The following is a 17,018-nucleotide window of genomic DNA, read 5'->3' as shown; positions in this document are numbered from 1 at the left end:
AACTGTCATTAAGGGCATTCCTCAACCTCCTGCATAACAGAAACAGATCAAATAAGGAAGAAAAGCAAGAGAAATAAAGACAGGAGTAAAGACAGGAGAAGGAAATGAAGTAATAAGAATAGAAAGGGCTGATTCTTTAAAATTTTTTAAAACAAGTATTGCCTACAGGCACAAAGGTTTTTTTGTAATTTTAGCTGTAACATTAAAATACTGGATGCAACTTAAATATTAGTAATACAAATGTGAAACATATTGTGATATAGCAAGTTACTAAAATATATTTTTAAATTAAGGAAAATAAAATTCATAAAGATTCTCTGATACTTTAGGAAAAGCTAATAGACTGCAAAAACAAAACCCCAAATTGTTTTTATGTTAAAACTATGCAAAAATTATATGCACTGGGGCGCCTGGGTGACTCAGTACTTAAGCATCTGCCTTCCGCTCAGTTCATGATCCCAGAGTTTTGGTTTCGATGGAGCCCTGCATAGGGCTCCCTGTTCAGCGGGGAGCCTACATATCCCTCTCCCACTCTCCCTACATGTGTTCCCCCTCTCACTGCCTCTCTCTCTGTCAAATAAATAAATAAAATCTTTTAAAAAAAATTATATGTACTAACATATTTTTGCTGTACTCCAGCGAAAATCAAATGTTTCCCTTGTCTATGTTCTCTCCTGATCCTTAGCTCTGCATTTTGAACCTAGAGTTCATGGCCCTTTAGTATAGCCTTTGGGTCACCTGGAAAATCCCTGAAATTGTTATATGTATACAAATTTATGTACATATGCATGATAACTTTTTCAGAAACTGGGACAAGATTCTCATATATTTTGGGTCTGTCAATCAAAAAATTAAAAACCATTGGAATAAATCGCTTTTAGTTTTTAACATCTATTTTTGTTTAATAATACTGAATAAGAAAAAATATTTTTATAATTAGAGCATACAGGACCAGAATGGAAAAAAAGCAAAAACCAAAACCCCAAGCCAAGGCCTATTCATGTGAGCACAGAAGGAGGGCGTGGGGTGTTTATTTAAGTGCTGTTAGAGAAAAACATCAACTTGCTCAGCTTTTATGAATCTAATTCCACTGACTCTTTGTGTTCCAATTAACATATCACATCAGAACTGTCTGGGAAAATGCCAGGTATTACATGTTGTAGGTGAGGTAAACAAAAATAATATTTTTCCTTTTTTCTTTGCCTGTAGCTAAAGATAGAATTAGAACATTCCTAGGGTAATTCTCTAAAAAATGTGAAATTTTAACTTGTCTCCGAAACTATAGTCAACTTCAGATGTTTCATTAATATCAGTTATCAAACCAACTTAAAGACAAATCATGTCTAGAAATTTTGCTTTGCATTGGTCTATCTGCTAATAAAGACCCTTCCAGAAGGTGGCAGGTGTTGTCCATGATGTTGAATTCTAACTTATTGGTGATCGGTTCCACTTAGAAATCTTTTTTATTTACAGTTTACTATCTAAGATCCTTACTCTTGAGCGCCTATACCTCTTCCTCTACTACATATTTCTACTCTGCATAGAACAAAAGAACACACGCTAGTCTTTTTCAAATACTGAATCACCAGCATCAGAATCATCTGGGGTGCTTATTAAGAATCTAGATTTCTGGGTCCAACACAGAATCAGAATCTTTTTAAGTATGAGACTCGAGATTCTAGTTAAACAAGCACCCCAGATGATTCTGATACACAGGAACATTTGTGAACAACCAAACTTTATTTGAAAACAATCAACAAAAACAAGGTGGTCACAAGGTGAGCTCTCTTTTCACTTGAATTGAGAATCATCACATTTGATGGCCAAAATTAACAAGACAGGAAACGTGTGTTGGAGAGGATATGGAGAAAGGGGAACCCTCTTACACTGTTGGTGGGAATGCAAGTTGGTGCAGCCACTTTGGAAAACAGTGTGGAGACTCCTTAAGAAATTAAAAATAGAGCTTCCCTATGACCCTGCAGTTGCACTACTGGGTATTTAACCCAGAGATACAGATGTAGTGAAAAGAAGGCCATCTGTACCCCAATGTTCATAGCAGCAATGGCCACAGTCGGCAAACTGTGGAAAGAACCAAGATACCCTTCAACAGACAAATGGATAAGGAAGATGTGGTCCATATACACTATGGAGTATTATGCCTCCATCAGAAAGGATGAATACCCAACTTTTGTTAACAACAGGGACAGGAGAGATTATGCTGAGTGAAATAAGTCAAGCAGACAGAGTCAAGTATCGTATGGTTTCACTTATTTGTGGAGCATAATAAATAACATGGAGGACATGGGGAGATGGAGAGGAGAAGGGAGTTGAGGGAAATTGGAAGGGGAGATGAACCATGAGAGACTATGGACTCTGAAAAACAATCTGAGGGTTTTGAAGGGGCGGGGGGTGGGAAGTTGGGCCAGCCTAGTGGTGGGTATTGTGGAGGGCACGTATTGCATGGAGCACTGGGTGTGGTGCATAAACTAAATTCTAGTACACTGAAAAGTAATTAAAAAGTAAAAGTAATTAAAAAATAAAAAATTTTAAAAAAGGAAAAAAAAAGAAAATCATCACATTTGTGTGCTCCCACCCCAGCCTGGGAGTGTATCTCATGGTTTCCTCCAGAGACATAGGTCTCACCCCACTTTTTTCTAACCCTCCTGGCTTTTGGCTACTTTTTCACCTGCATCGAAAAATGTGCAGAACTTCTCTTTAACTTGTAGAAAGCGTCCCTCTATAGAATGCTTTTTCTTGATCCTGCTGCCCATTTAACTTAAAATCGAATGTATTCCTCTTTGTCTTAAACTTCCTTTACAATGGTGTGTATTGAAGGGCCATATCCCTCCCATCCATTCCTTCCCAAAGTTTCCAAAAACCGATCTTGTTTTTCATAACTCTAATAAAATTCTTCTCTCACAGATGGGCAGGGACTTCCTTCAAGCCCAGTTCTGCTGGCAGATATAAGGGGCAAGCAGGGTCAAGGAAAGCTTTGCAAAAATTAAGAGGGCCTATGCACAGTTCTCTGTAATCTTCTTCTTAGACTTTCCAGTTTGTTACTGAGGGGGTTACTCTGAAAATACGCTGCTTGGGCCTCTGCTCTCCCCCCCACACACACACTTGGCCTCCGACCACACATCCATTCTGGAAGCTTATCCACCGCACTTCCCCTATGCAGACAACTGCCTACTCAGCATTGCTTGGCATCCAGGATTCAGCCTTCAACTTCAGCTGCTTCTTGGATAGTTGCTTAGGATTTTTCTTTCATCAAAGCCTTTCTTTCAGGAAATAGTACAAAAATTTACTTAAAGATTTAAAAAGAGCACCTGGGTGGCTCAGTGGGTTAAAGCCTCCGCCTTTGGTTCAGGTCATGATCTCAGGGTCCTGGGATCGAGCCCCGCATAAGGCTCTCTGTTCTGCGGGGAACCCACTTCCCTCTCTCACTCTGCCTGCCTCTCTGCCTACTTGTGATCTCTCTCTCTCAAATCAAATATTTTTAAAAAATAAAAAAATAAAAAGAGAACTTCATTTGTTCAAGTGCTGTGCTATAAAACTCCTACTTTGCTGATAAACCAGATGGCTTTCTGTATTTTACTAGGAAAAAAAAATCAGGGGTGTATTCTTGCTGTTCAATGTAGAATCAGGTCAACTTATTTTACTGTAGAACCTGTATCTGTCCATCTAAAATGAAACTTGAACTCCAAGGCTTCTATTAACTTCAAAAGCAGCTATGTCTTATTTGAAAGAATCATATGGAATAAGGGAATTACACGATCCTGTGGTAGTTCATAAAATGTCCTTAGTTCTCATTTCAGTTTTAACTCAAACTGTACCTACTAGGGTTCTAAAAAATGTTAGTTTCTTCTCCTAGAATTCCTTGATTTTCCAAAACAATAAGATCTCGATGGGAGTTGTTATTTAAAATGGGAGTTCTATCTGTGACTGAAAATGTTCCAGTTCATCTTTAAACCAGTCTACCAAGACAAATGGTGCAGAAACATGGTTTGTCTCCTGCTCAAGAACTTTAAAGAACCTCCTTATATCATCAAATCCAAATTATTCTGCCAGGTGTTTTGGCATTCTCCTCTTGCTTTATATTAGTTCCTTCTTTGTCTCACAAATTGCCCTTTTTCATCGGGCTAATTTATCATATCCCCCTTAGGCCATGTTTGAATGCATACATGTCTTTCTTTTTTCTTCCTATCTCTTTCAAATTTCTGATTTCTATATACAAAAAAGTAATTACCTACTTTAAGGTAGTGAGATGTATTGAATAAGTTCATATGGGCCTAAGCAAATCTATATTCTCTTATTATTTTCATAATTACATAGTTTTATTGTTATAATTTCAGCATATTTATTGGGTAAAGGTAAGCAAGCAACTGCCTGAAAAGAAATTAGCCAATTTCCTATGTTCTATAATTATAAACCTCAATTTATTTGCTGATGTTCAATATCATGAATCAGCAGGGGTTTAGATCTAACCTAAACTAGAGAAGAGAAATGGTTTACTTGGCTTCTGATTTGATTAACCAGAAATGATGAAATATCTGATAAGGAAATCCTTTTTGCCTAGAAAATTAAACAAAAGCATATCTAAGAAGAAACTTCCAAATTTCTGTAAAAAGAGAGTGCTCTAGGACCAGTGGTTCTCAGTATGGGGTCCCTGGAACAGCAGAATCAGCATCTCTGGGAACTGCAATTTCCCAGGCTACCTTCCCCACCTACAGAATCAGAAACTCCAGTGGTTTACCACTCTGTTTTAACAAGTCCTGTAGGGCTTGCTTGAGAACCCCAAGTCCATGGTGTGCAATACTGAGTTGAATACTGGAATAAACTGGTGAGTTTTAAAGAAATACTGTTGCTCAAGCTCCACCACAAATCAATTAAATAATGTCTTGGAGCAGGGCCAGGGTGATTTTCATTAGTAACCAAGGCTGAAAACCACTATTCTAGGTTCTAAAAATTTTCGCATGAAATCAAATTATTACCTACTAAATTGCCATAGCTCCAGAATAGTGCCAGGACATGTATACATGTGTGTTTGAAAGAAGGGTAAGGAGACAATATGAAGCTGAGCATTTTCGATGAGCCCAAGTGAAAATATGAGGGGCTTTTAATGTTTCCACGTGCTGACTGAAATTTGACTCATCAGATTTATTTATTTATTTATTGGCACACACACACACACACACACACACACACACACAGAGAGAGAAAGAGAGAGAGAGAGAGAGAGAGGGCAGGAAGTTGCAGAAGGAGAGGGAGAAGCAGGCTCCCCATTGAGTAGGGAACACGACTAAGGGCTCAATCCCAGGACCCCAGGATCACGACCCAAACTGAAGGCAAACACCTCACCTACTGAGCCACCCAGGCACCCTGTGACTCATCAAATTTAAATTTCTTCATGGACTAGCCCAAGAAAACTGTTGTTGTGTTAGGCAACCTGGCAAGGTTCCTGATAACGTGGCTTCAAAATGATCTGTTATTACATAGCACATATATAACTCACAATAAAGTTTTTTTGTAATTATGACTTCGCACAGAAACCACAGTGCTGCCATTGGAGAAAGTACCAAGCTGGCATCTGTGTTTTCTGTTCTAGGCCACTAAACAGGTAATCTTCCTGAAAGGAGAGGATAATTTTAGTTTGAAATTTTTAAAGCTTCCTTAAAAAAATACTTTCAACCTAATAGGCTTAGGAACCATCTGAGAACCAACTTGATCATTTAGAAAGTAATATGGCTTGATCCAACGTAGCTGATTATATGGTCCTTCTATAATTATGTTTCACAGAGTCCTAATCACTGCATATGTCCCTCAAGAAGTAGTGTGGTGGCTCCACAGAACAGAAATGCATAATTAGCATTATTTAACTCAACCCCAGCATTACTGACATTTTGGGTCAGGTAACTCTTTGCTGTGTGAGGCCGTCCTGTGCACTGTGAGCTGGTTAGCAGCCTCCCTGGCCTCTTCCCACCTGCTACCAGTAGCACCATCATCTCCAGTTACGACAAACAAAAATTTCTGCAAACATCACCAAATGTCTCCTGGGGGTGGGGTGGGGGGACAAAATCTCCCAGGTTGAGAACCAGTGATTTAATTTAATGTTTCTTAATTTCATATGATAACAGAATAATTTTTTAAAACCATCTATGTATTATTACCACTTATTTGAGAGAAAGACAGAGAGAGAGAGAGAGAGAGAGAGAAAACACGGGAAAGGCAGAGGAAGAGAGAATCTCAAACAGACTCCCACCAAGCACAGAGCCAAACGCAGGACTCAGTATCAGGACCCCAAGATCATGACCTGAGCTGAAACCAAGAGTCAGATGTTTAACTGACGGAGCCATCCAGGCACCTTGAATTTATTTACTTTTCTAAGATATATTTATTTTTAGAGAGAGAGTGCACACAAGAGCAGGGGGAAGGGCAAAGGAAGAAAGACAGAGAGGATCTCAAGCCAACTCCCCACTGACTGGGAGGCTCTGTCACAAACCATGACCTGAGCTGAAACCAAGTCGGACACACAGCCAACTGAACCACCTCGGTGCCCCTAGAATTCATTTAGTCTCTCCCAATGTGTATATAATTTATAAATCAGGGGCCATTTTTATCAGAAGCAATGTTGCTTAAAAATAACAAACATTCTACTCTGATTGGGATACCAGTGAAACAGAGCTTTATAGTTAACTAAGCTCAGATTCTCGTGCAGAGGAAATTGCTCTACAGTCCCCTAGAGCAACACTTCTAAAGCTACATGTCCTAACATACCCATACAAAGGTAACATTCTATAAGACACACCAGTGAAGACATTAATTATAAGTTCTTTATATTAGAATAAGAAAAATAACATACAAGGTATTCAGGGAAATATTCAATACTGAATTTGATAAAACTTCCAAATAAAGCATAGCTGATAAGCAACCACACCTGGGACTAAACTTTTTTGAAGTAGCCCCCTGAATTTCTAATCTAGACATGATGAGTGGTCTGTTCAAATTCTTGACATGCACCACTACTGAGAAACTTTGTTTACAGAAACAGTAGACAAAAAATGGCAGATGATTTATTGCTTTGTCTTTTATGGTTGGAAACTCCCTTTTATATTAACTAGAATTTGGATAATTCGTTCTCTTGAAATTGAGAACCAAATGTACCACCATTCTTTAATTCTAATAGCCTTCCCTTTTCCCTTTTGATAGTGCATTGTTGAAACTTCTTGTGAAATGCAAGTTGACTTAAAATTCAAACATTCCATATCAAGTATTTCAGAAACAACGGTGAAGCAATCTCTGAAACACAGAGATTTTTTTCTTTAGGCTTAAATCCCTAAATTGTACACTAGATCGTACACTACAAATCACTAGAGAAGCATTTTAAGTATTGTTTTTCCAAAGCTGAATTCCAAGATGTTTTGAATTCTTAATCTTTGTCAGTACATGTTGACACATTTTCAAGCAGATCCCTAATTTTTTATTACGTTCATTCAGGTGCTCAAATGTCAATGAAGTAATCCAGTTATGAAACCAAGAGCTATACACTAAACCTGCACAGTTAAATTGTTTGCAAAATACTTTCGAATTCGTGACAAAAGTTTTCCTTTGGATCATCAATGCATTTAAATCTGAAACAACAAAAAATGGTATTGTGCTCATATTTTTTGTTATGTCTTGGACTTTATTGTAGTCACAATTTTGATATTTAATTTGAAATTCACAACTGCAAGAAAACATTCACCTATGGGCATTCCTTTGCAAATAAAATAATTTATTACTTGAATGTAAGATTGTTAGAATAAACTCTAGATGTAATGTATATTTTTAAGAAGCATTTCCATAATGTCTCATTTGCCTTAACTATTTCATTGCCAGCAGCGTCCCCCCGCCAACAACAAAGTTCTTCCAAATATTTCACTTCTGTGATTCTACATAGTATTGTTATCTAGCAGTTACTACTTACTATAGGTTCATCAATATTCAATAAACTCCTTTTCTGCAATAAAATGTCCTGGAGTGTGTTAATTAATTTCTGTTATCTGATATGTTGATCTGGTAGTCATATTTTTTTTGTCAGGTTTATTGGGGTACAATTTACAGAGTAAAATTCCCTCTTTCTTTTCTTTTCTTTTCTTTTTTTCTTTTTCTTTCCTTCCTTAATGTCCATCACACAGTTACCCCAGCTACTAGTAGTATTTTTGATAAGTTTCCTTTGCTATTCTGGTAACAAATAGAACCAAGAAAATGTCCATATAGGCTATTAAAATTGCAATTATGCAATAGTGAGTTTTTCTGACATTAGATATTAATTGTGTGTTCTTCCATTCCTAGCTTAAGTCTATTGATGAGATGTTAATCTAAAAATTTGGTTTCATATTTTGTTCTTCAATATGCCTCAAAAAGTTCAAATCTTTTTCTGGGTACAGTGAATATCTTTTGGTAAGGTGTTGATACAATTTCCTTGGAACTACTGATTCATTTGATAACATTTCCATACAAAGAGGTGTTTAGGCAAAGGATAGAAACACTACTGTGATTCACAAATCCAAGTTTGAGATCATTCTAATTATGCTGCCTAGTTTACAATCTTTTTCCTTTTAACCACTGTGTTTATCTTATAGTTCCCATAATTTTCTAGCTTTAGCAATAAATTCTCAGAGAAAGACATAACTAAATGTAAATATGTCTATGAATTAGAATAATTAATATTATAAAATGTCCATACTACTCAAAGCATTGTACAGATTCAGTACAATCCCTATTAAAATTCCAAAGGCATTTTTCACAGAATTGGAACAAACAGTCCTAAAATTTGTAAGAAACCACAACAGAATCCAGATAGCCCCAGCAATCTGAGACAAAGCAAAACTGGAGATATGCTCCCTGATTTCAAACAATATTACAAAAGCTAAACTAATCAAACCAGTATAGTATTGGCATAAAAGCAGACACACAGATCAAGAGGACAGAATAAGGAATCCAGAGATAAACCCTGTATATATGGTCAATTATTTTATTACAAAGGAGCCAAGAATATACAGTGCAGAAAGAACAGTGTGTTCAGTAAATGGTGCTGGGAAAACTGGACAGCCACATGCAAAAGAATGAAACTGGATCACCATCTAACATCATACACAAAACTGAATCAACATGGATTAAAGACTTGAACACAAAACCTGAAACCAGAAAACTCCTAGAAGAAAACATAAGTGGTAAACTCCTTGAGACTGGTCTTGGTGATGATTTTTTGGATTTAACACCAAAAACACAGGCAACAAAAGCTAAAATAAACAAGTGGGACTACATCAAATTGAAGACCTTCTGCGCAGTGAGGGAAATCATCAAAATGAAAAGGCAATCTACTGAAAGGGAGGAGATATTTGCAAATCATATATCTGATAAAGGATTAATATAGATAAGGAACTCATACAACTCAGTAACAAAAAGTCAAAGGATCCAATTAGAAAATGGACAGAGGATCTGTATAGCTATTTTTCCAAAGAAGACAACAGGCACATGAAAATATGGTCAACATCACTAATCATCTGGGAAACGCAAACCAAACCACAATGAGGTATCATATGACACCTGTCAGACTGGCTCTTATCAAAAAAGACAAGAAATAATAGGTGTTGGCAAGGGTGTGGAGAAAAGGGAACCCTCCTACACTGCTGGTAGGAATGTAAACTGGTTTGAGTACTAAGGAAAACAACATGAAGTTTCCTCAAAAAACTAAAAATAGAGCTACCATATGATCCAGGAAATTCACTACTAGATATCTATCTGAAGAAAACAAAAACACTAATTCAAAAAGATATATGTGCCCTTATGTTAACTGCAGCATTACTTACAATAGCCAAGATATGAAAGCAATCCCGAGTGTCCATTAAAGAAGATAAAGAAGATGTGGTGTGTGTGTGTGACTTTTCTCCACTTTTCATCACTTCCACCTGGTTCATCTCTCACCTGGATAGCCATCAAATTGGTCTACCTGTTTCAGCCCTTGCTTCTCAAAACTCTAATCTCTACACAGCAATTAGAGCAGTCCTTTTCAAAAATGTAACTCAGATGATAACACTTCTCTGCTTGAAGTCTGGCTATGGTTCTCCACTTTTCTCAGAGTAAAAGCTACTGTTCATACTATGGCTGGAAAGCCCCTTCATGATCTGCACCCTAGTTTCATTCACTCTACTATGATCACATGAGCCTTCTCTTTTCTTCCTGTCTATACCAGGTATGCTCCTGCCTTAGGATATTTGTATTCACTTTCCTGCTGTCTGGAATGCTCATTTCCCCCCACCAGCACATCATTCACTCCTTCTCCTTCCATTCCTTACTCAAATGGCAACTTGTCAATGAGGCCCACTCTGATATCTCAGTTAATTCACAACTTCTTCCCTAGAACTCCCAATCTCCTTCACCCTACTCTCTTTTTTTCTCTAATACTTATCACCATCTAGCGTTCTCTGTAATTTACTCAGATACTGTGTTTATTATTGTCTCCTTCCACTAAAATGTAAGCTTCATGAGGGCAGCGATTTTGATCTGGATGGTTCAATAACGTATCTCTAGTACCTAGAACAGTTAATGCTACAGAGTGGGTAATTGGTGCATTTTTGCCGAATGACTGGATTCTTACAATCGTCTCTGTTCTTTCTTCAAATTATCTCACTCTAATTAAGCTCTTTGAGATTTATAGTAAATCTACCTTTTAAAAATTTTACTAAAATGTTATTCTTTTCTCCCTCTTTTTTCCAGAAGGAGAGAGGTCCTCGGTGTTACCTAAGTCAAAACTACAGTGCTGCATAAGGGAGAATAAGAGAATTCTTAAGAATTCTTTATCTTCCCGGGGCACCTGGGTGGCTCAGTGGGTTAAAGCCTCTGCCTTCGGCTCAGGTCATGATCCCAGGGTCCTGGGATCGAGCCCCGCTTCGGGCTCTCTGCTCATCAGGGAGCCTGCTTCCTCCTCTCTCTCTGCCTGCCTCTCCGCCTACTTGTGATCTCTGCCTGTCAAATAAATAAATAAAATCTTTAAAAAAAAAAAAAAAAGAATTCTTTATCTTCCCATGTAGCAGAGAATGGGAATTTGGTGGTAAAGCTAAACTACTGTCACCTTCCCAGGAAAGACTATCTTGACAGCTGTTATCAATCCAACTAAACAACAATGGAGGAAAGCCAGTATTATCTTTAAAGTAATTCATCGGGGCACCTGGGTGGCTTAGTCAGTTAAATGTCTGCTTTGGGCTCAAGTCATGATCCCAGGTCCTGGGATCCAGCCCTGTGTCCCTCCCTGCTCAGTGGGGAGCCTGCTTCTACCTCTCATCCCCCTTATACTCTCTCTTACTATCTCTCTCTCTCAAATAAATAAAATCTTTTTAAAGACTCATATTTGTATGATTCTTCTAATTATTTCAACTACAAATGTATTTAATAATAATAGAGTATATGTGAGTGTGTGTTACTAATCTGTATAAATACCTTAAGTTATCAAGCTCCTTCCATTTCTAAAAAAATCTTTATCTCTACTAAGGGAAGTTGAAACAACATATAAAGCAAATCATGTACCTACTTTTTGTATCCTGCCATCTTCTTTTCTCAGTAATCACAAAATATCAAAATTATCTTTGGAATACTGGTTAACAGTAGATGACACTATATAATATAAACATAGAAGAAGCACAACAGTGCTTCCTTGTAATGTCTACAAGGAAAGGAAAGCTAAATGGAAAAAATAAGTAACAGTATTGTGATCAAAATTCATTTGTCATTTGATGATAACCAAATTTATATTTGACATTTATCATTAATGCCCAGCCAATTTGGGCTATATTTGAAATCTTAATTGAAACTGTTACTGTTTAATACATTGTTTTATAAAAGAGAACTCACCTGAGATTATATGTATCATAATCAATGGAAGACGTTGGCACTGCAGGGATCATGTAAAGAAATCCAAGATGTTCATTTTCACGTATTATTTTAATGATTTGCAAGGGATTACAAATGTTGGCTTTAATGACTTCTTCCCGGTCATGGAAAACGTACTTAGGGTACGCTGAGGAACTAGTCCCATAGAGACCTCTTCTTCCAATACCGGCATGGGACTGTTTAGCAGAGGAAGTGAACATCTCAGTAGAGGGCCGCTGGGTCTAAACAAAGCCAATTTTTTAAAATATGAATTTTTGCAAAAAACAAAGTATAAAAAAAAGATAAAGTATTAACCTCAAGCACTAGTTGCCATACTGTTTGACATGTTTGGGTTCAATGGCAAACATTTTTGAACAGAAAAATTCAAATTATTATAAGGTAGAGTTATATTCCTTCCCAGTACTCCTTATCCAGGTGTCCATCCCCTTTCTCAACCCCTCAGCATCGCTCCCATTGCCACCTTCTCTCCTTTAATTCTGTGTTTATTACATCAAAACACTACCAGCTCTCTGGGGTTCTCGGGAGCCCAGCACTCGACCTGCTCAGTTGCTTTGCATCCATCTTGACTATGGCCTCTCCCCTCAACCTCCTCACCTAGTTCTGAGGACCTTTATGCTTTTCAGTGAGTGAAATCTTAAACAGCCATTATTATGGCTCATAATAAAATCCTTTTTAGTGAATGTAAGGGGTGGTTACATTGAGTATTGGGGATCATTATATAATAATAGCCTTGCGACACCTGGGTGGCTCAGTTGGTTGGACAACTGCCTTCGGCTCAGGTCATGATCCCAGAGTCCCGGGATCGAGTCCCGCATCGGGCTCCCAACTCCACAGGGAGTCTGCTTCTCTCTCTGACCTTCTCCTCGCTCATGTTCTCTCTCACTGTCTCTCTCTCTCAAATAAATAAATAAAATCTTTAAAAAAAAAATAGCCTTGCAGAAGCCTACATGCTACAAACTCATGATTGTCTGCTCTGTAGACCAGTGCTTCTCACATTAAAATGTCCGTGCGAATTCCCTAGGTGTCCTGTTAAAATGCAGATTCTGTCATCAGTCTGGGGTGGAGCCTGAGATCCCTGAGATCCCTCATTTCTAACCTGCTCCCAGTTGCTGCGGATGCTGTGGACCACCACTGGAGCACCAAAGCTAAGTCCCCACCATGGTCACACACTTGAACTTTGCTCTAATCCCCCTGTTCCACTGTCTGTGCTCTCAGTGCCATTCACACTCCTTTGTTCCTCCCCCAGCAAACGCTGGGGCAGCATCATATATACCCCCTCCTCCCACAGAGAAGGTTGATAACCACATTTCAGGAAATTTGACACTAACTTCAACTGTTACTACCTGGTCCCACCAGTAGGGGAGCAACTGGCATCCTGACAAAAGAATCACCATGGCAGACCTGCTTTTTTGCATAACTGATGTAAATATATAAATGATACCTTTATTGCCCTCTGAGCATAACTAACAGAGGCTGCCATTTGTTTCTCACTGTCTTTTTTTTTTTTTTTTTGAGATTTTATTTATTTGATAGAATAAGAACACACAAGCAGGGGGAGTGGCAGAGGGAGAGGGAGAAGCAGGCTCCCCACTGAGGACTTGATCCTAGGACCCTGGGATTATGACCCAAGCCAATGGCAGATGCTTAACTGACTGAGCCACCCAGGAGCGCTGGGGCTACCATTCTAAGAGAGACTGATAAGCACAATCCCTATGAAACAACATCCCCAGAAAGGTTGTATTCATAGATCCCATCTTTCTCCCTCATTAAATACACCCCAATGAATAGGAGTTTCAGATAAAAATCCTATGAAGTTTAGAGCTGAAGAAAATACATCTTTGAACTCAAAAGATACAATGTGCTTTTTCAACTTAATGGCCAGAGGCAGCAGCAACAACACTGTTTCCTTATATAAAAGAATAGGCCAAACCAGATACCCTTAAACCAGAGAAAATACACTTTGCCTTCTCCCAATGTTTCAACAAGGGCTGAAGTCAACTTTAATATTTTTATGGGACTAGAGTATTAATATTTTTAACAGAAAATGCATGTATTTTCTTTATTAAACCCTTCAAAAGTTTTAGTGCCTTCTAAGTATAAGATTTCTTCAACAATAGGCCTATATATTTTCATCTGAGTTCTTATTTCCAGTTATGTAACTCAGTGCAAAGATATGATTCAATTTAAGCAGACTTACAAGTTCAGATTTTGTGGGGGAGGTAGAAAAAGAGTGAAAGAAGTATGTATGTATGTATGTGTGTGTATTTAAAGATTTTATTTATTTATTTGAAAGAGAGAGTGTACACACTCAAGCAGGCACATGAGTTGAGGGAGGGGCAAAGGGAGAGGGAGAAGCAGACTCCCCACTAAGCAGGAAGCCTAACACAGGGCTCCATCCCAGGACCCTGAGATCACGACCTGAGCCGAAGGCAGATGCTTAACCGAGTGAGCCACCCAGAAACCCCATGAAGCATTTATTTATAAAGTACGGAACACTCATAAAAGTAGTGTTGTCTACGCTGGATGTCCAGTCCAATTTGTTCAGTCAATCTTCCTTATTTACCAGAAGCAAAGCCTTCAACTGTCTTCTTTCATCTCCCAGGGAGTCCTCACTGGTATATTTCCATTCTAGACTCGTTCTGAGAAATCAATATCCCCCCAAAATGACCCTCTTTTCAGAATAAATACCCTTTTCTTTTTATATGGAATATCCATTTCCTCTATGTTTCCCTATAACCCCTAACTCTTACTGAATCATTCACTTAACTACAACTCCGACCAGGAATAACACACAATTTAACATTCCCTTTGAGCCCTCTCCCTTCATCCCAAATGTGCATAATTTCATTCCTCTCCTTTAAATTGAAGATCATGATGCTGACTTTATACCAAATAAACTAATTTATGGGCAATCAGAACTTCCTTGGCCCTACTTAAGATAGCTTGCTCTCCTTCCCTGTTTTAGAGAAACAAAATTAATTGAGGCTTTCTAATTTCATACAATTGATCATTTAATATTCTTTGAGGGTGCTCTCACCCACACCCACTTTGAGTCTCCTCCCATCAGCTTCTCAGACCCACCGTTCTCCCACCTGATCTGCCTTATTAACTTTCCATCCATCCCTCCAAGCCTAGTGCCCTTCCCTAGAGCGGCATTTCCTCCACTGACCCTTCCCTTCACCACCAGGGGCAAGCATTCCTTTCTATTCAGTTCGTCACAGTTTGTACTTTAAATGACCAACGAGAGCTCGGACTGCACCTCACTGAGTCTGAGCGCTTACAGAGATTCTGCCGTCTTCAAGGTGGAACCTGTCTTCACCTGTTCCTCTCTGCTACTGTAGCCCAAAGCCTGAAAGACACTAGCACTGAAATGTTCAACAGGTCTCAAAGGATCCTCTCAAAAAGCTCGGAGAATTCTCAGCTCTGTTGGCATTTTTACCATGAGTGTGTCCACATTTTCTTCTGCTTCTATTCCTCTGTTTAATTATCCACAGCTATTTACAGAGAGCTGTGCTCTTGGTGATTTCTCCCCAGAGCTACTACACACTTACTCCTTTCAAGGCAGCATGCCACTCTACAGCTCGCCAATCACAGAAGCTGTCTTTCTAGCTGGTTTAGTTTCTATTTTATTGCCTTCACCAAGGTCTTCAAAGGTTGTCATTCTGGATAATAATGATGTAAACTTCACAAAAGGTAAAATAAAATTCAAAACACTATTATGTCTTCTTTAATATGCAAGACAAGATCAGAGGACACTGAACAGATGGTGCAAGTTTTCCTTTATGATTTTCCTCTACTGCCTAAATTTTCCTGGAAGAAGAACTGAGAAGTACGGTATTCCCCAAACACATTGTGCAAACCTGAGAGAGAAGAATTTTGCAACTATTCTTATGAATTATAAGAATGTTAGCAATGTTATAGGAAACTAAAATTAGAGTGAAAGGCTCAATTAAGTTCTTTAATAATATACCTTTATTTTCTTTGCCGCAGGATCTTGGTGCTCAGGATACTGAGTAGATACTTTGGCAGAACCTCTTCCTTCACTGCTTCTTGGAGATTTTGGGATTCCAGAAGTGAGTAACTGAAGTCGGTTCTGCTCATATATGTATTCTGGCCTCTTACGATCTTGGTACGCTTTTAGCACTGGCTTTTGGGAATAAAGAGAAATGTTAATCTTTTTAATATTAACATAAGCTTGTCTTATTCTTTGGACTCTATTCCTGTTGGAAACTGATCTTCCTGGACTAAATTCCTATCGAAGTCACAAACATTGTGGTATTATCATCATGGTCTGGCCACAGTCTATCACTACACTAAGACTTTTCTATTTGGTTTCTATCGATTCTGTCCCTTAATGACCAATGAGTACTTCTAGGAGTAAGGTTCCGACAGAAAAGGCTCAGAAGCATGAAATCACATATGCAATAATTGGGCATTACAAGCCCCCACCATTCACTACAATAGTTATTGTGAGAAGGACTGCACAATCCTCACACTCTACCCAAAAGTCATTAATCAATTTCCATAGCTACAACTGATTGAACTTCAGATTAAGGCAATTAAAATCCAGCATTCAACATGATACACTATGCAAGGAATTCACCATAATGGCTTTACATTTCTAAGCATCATGAGTTTAGCATGATAGCTAATCTCTTACAACTAGAGTGAGAAAAAAATGGAGTAAGCATAGGAATCAGCTGTTTAAATTACATTTGGTTTTGGCTAAAAATCCCTCTTGAGCCATTCACTGAAGAACGGGAAAAAAACTACATAAATGGAGGCGGGAGGATCTCAGCTATATAGCAGTGTAGAAAAGAAACACAGACCAGACCATAAGGTAAGAAGGGGGAGAAAAGCTTCTACACAGCGGGTGAAACCGTCTACAAAGTGAGAAGGCAATCTACCAAGTGGAAGAAAGCATTTGCAAATAATATAGTGATGGGGGTTAAGACACAAAATATATAGAGAACTCATACAACTCAACAGCAAAAAACAAAATAATCCAATTTTTTAAATGGGCAGAGGATCTCTATAGACACTTTTCCCAAAGAAGACATACAGATGGCCAGCAAGTATATGAGAAGATG

The 17,018-nt window shown here is 38.3% G+C and overlaps 1 protein-coding gene across 1 annotated transcript in view; it reads right to left on the bottom strand.

The window, feature by feature from the left end:
- The window catches only part of DNAH6 (dynein axonemal heavy chain 6), a 227,482-nt gene that overhangs the window by 201,104 nt on the left and 9,360 nt on the right, over positions 1 to 17,018 (bottom strand). The window contains exons 3-4 of the mRNA XM_059188231.1: positions 15,899 to 16,075; positions 11,890 to 12,149 (exon numbers count right to left, since the gene is read on the bottom strand). Of these exons, the coding sequence (XP_059044214.1) occupies positions 11,890 to 12,149; positions 15,899 to 16,075 (437 nt within the window). The remainder of the gene's footprint in view (positions 1 to 11,889; positions 12,150 to 15,898; positions 16,076 to 17,018) is intronic.

This window comes from Mustela lutreola, chromosome 9, assembly GCF_030435805.1.
Source record: "Mustela lutreola isolate mMusLut2 chromosome 9, mMusLut2.pri, whole genome shotgun sequence".
In the NCBI taxonomy this organism is placed as follows: Eukaryota; Metazoa; Chordata; class Mammalia; order Carnivora; family Mustelidae; genus Mustela; species Mustela lutreola.
Note: the sequence above shows the minus strand (reverse complement) of the source record. Positions and strands in the feature narration are given on the sequence as shown.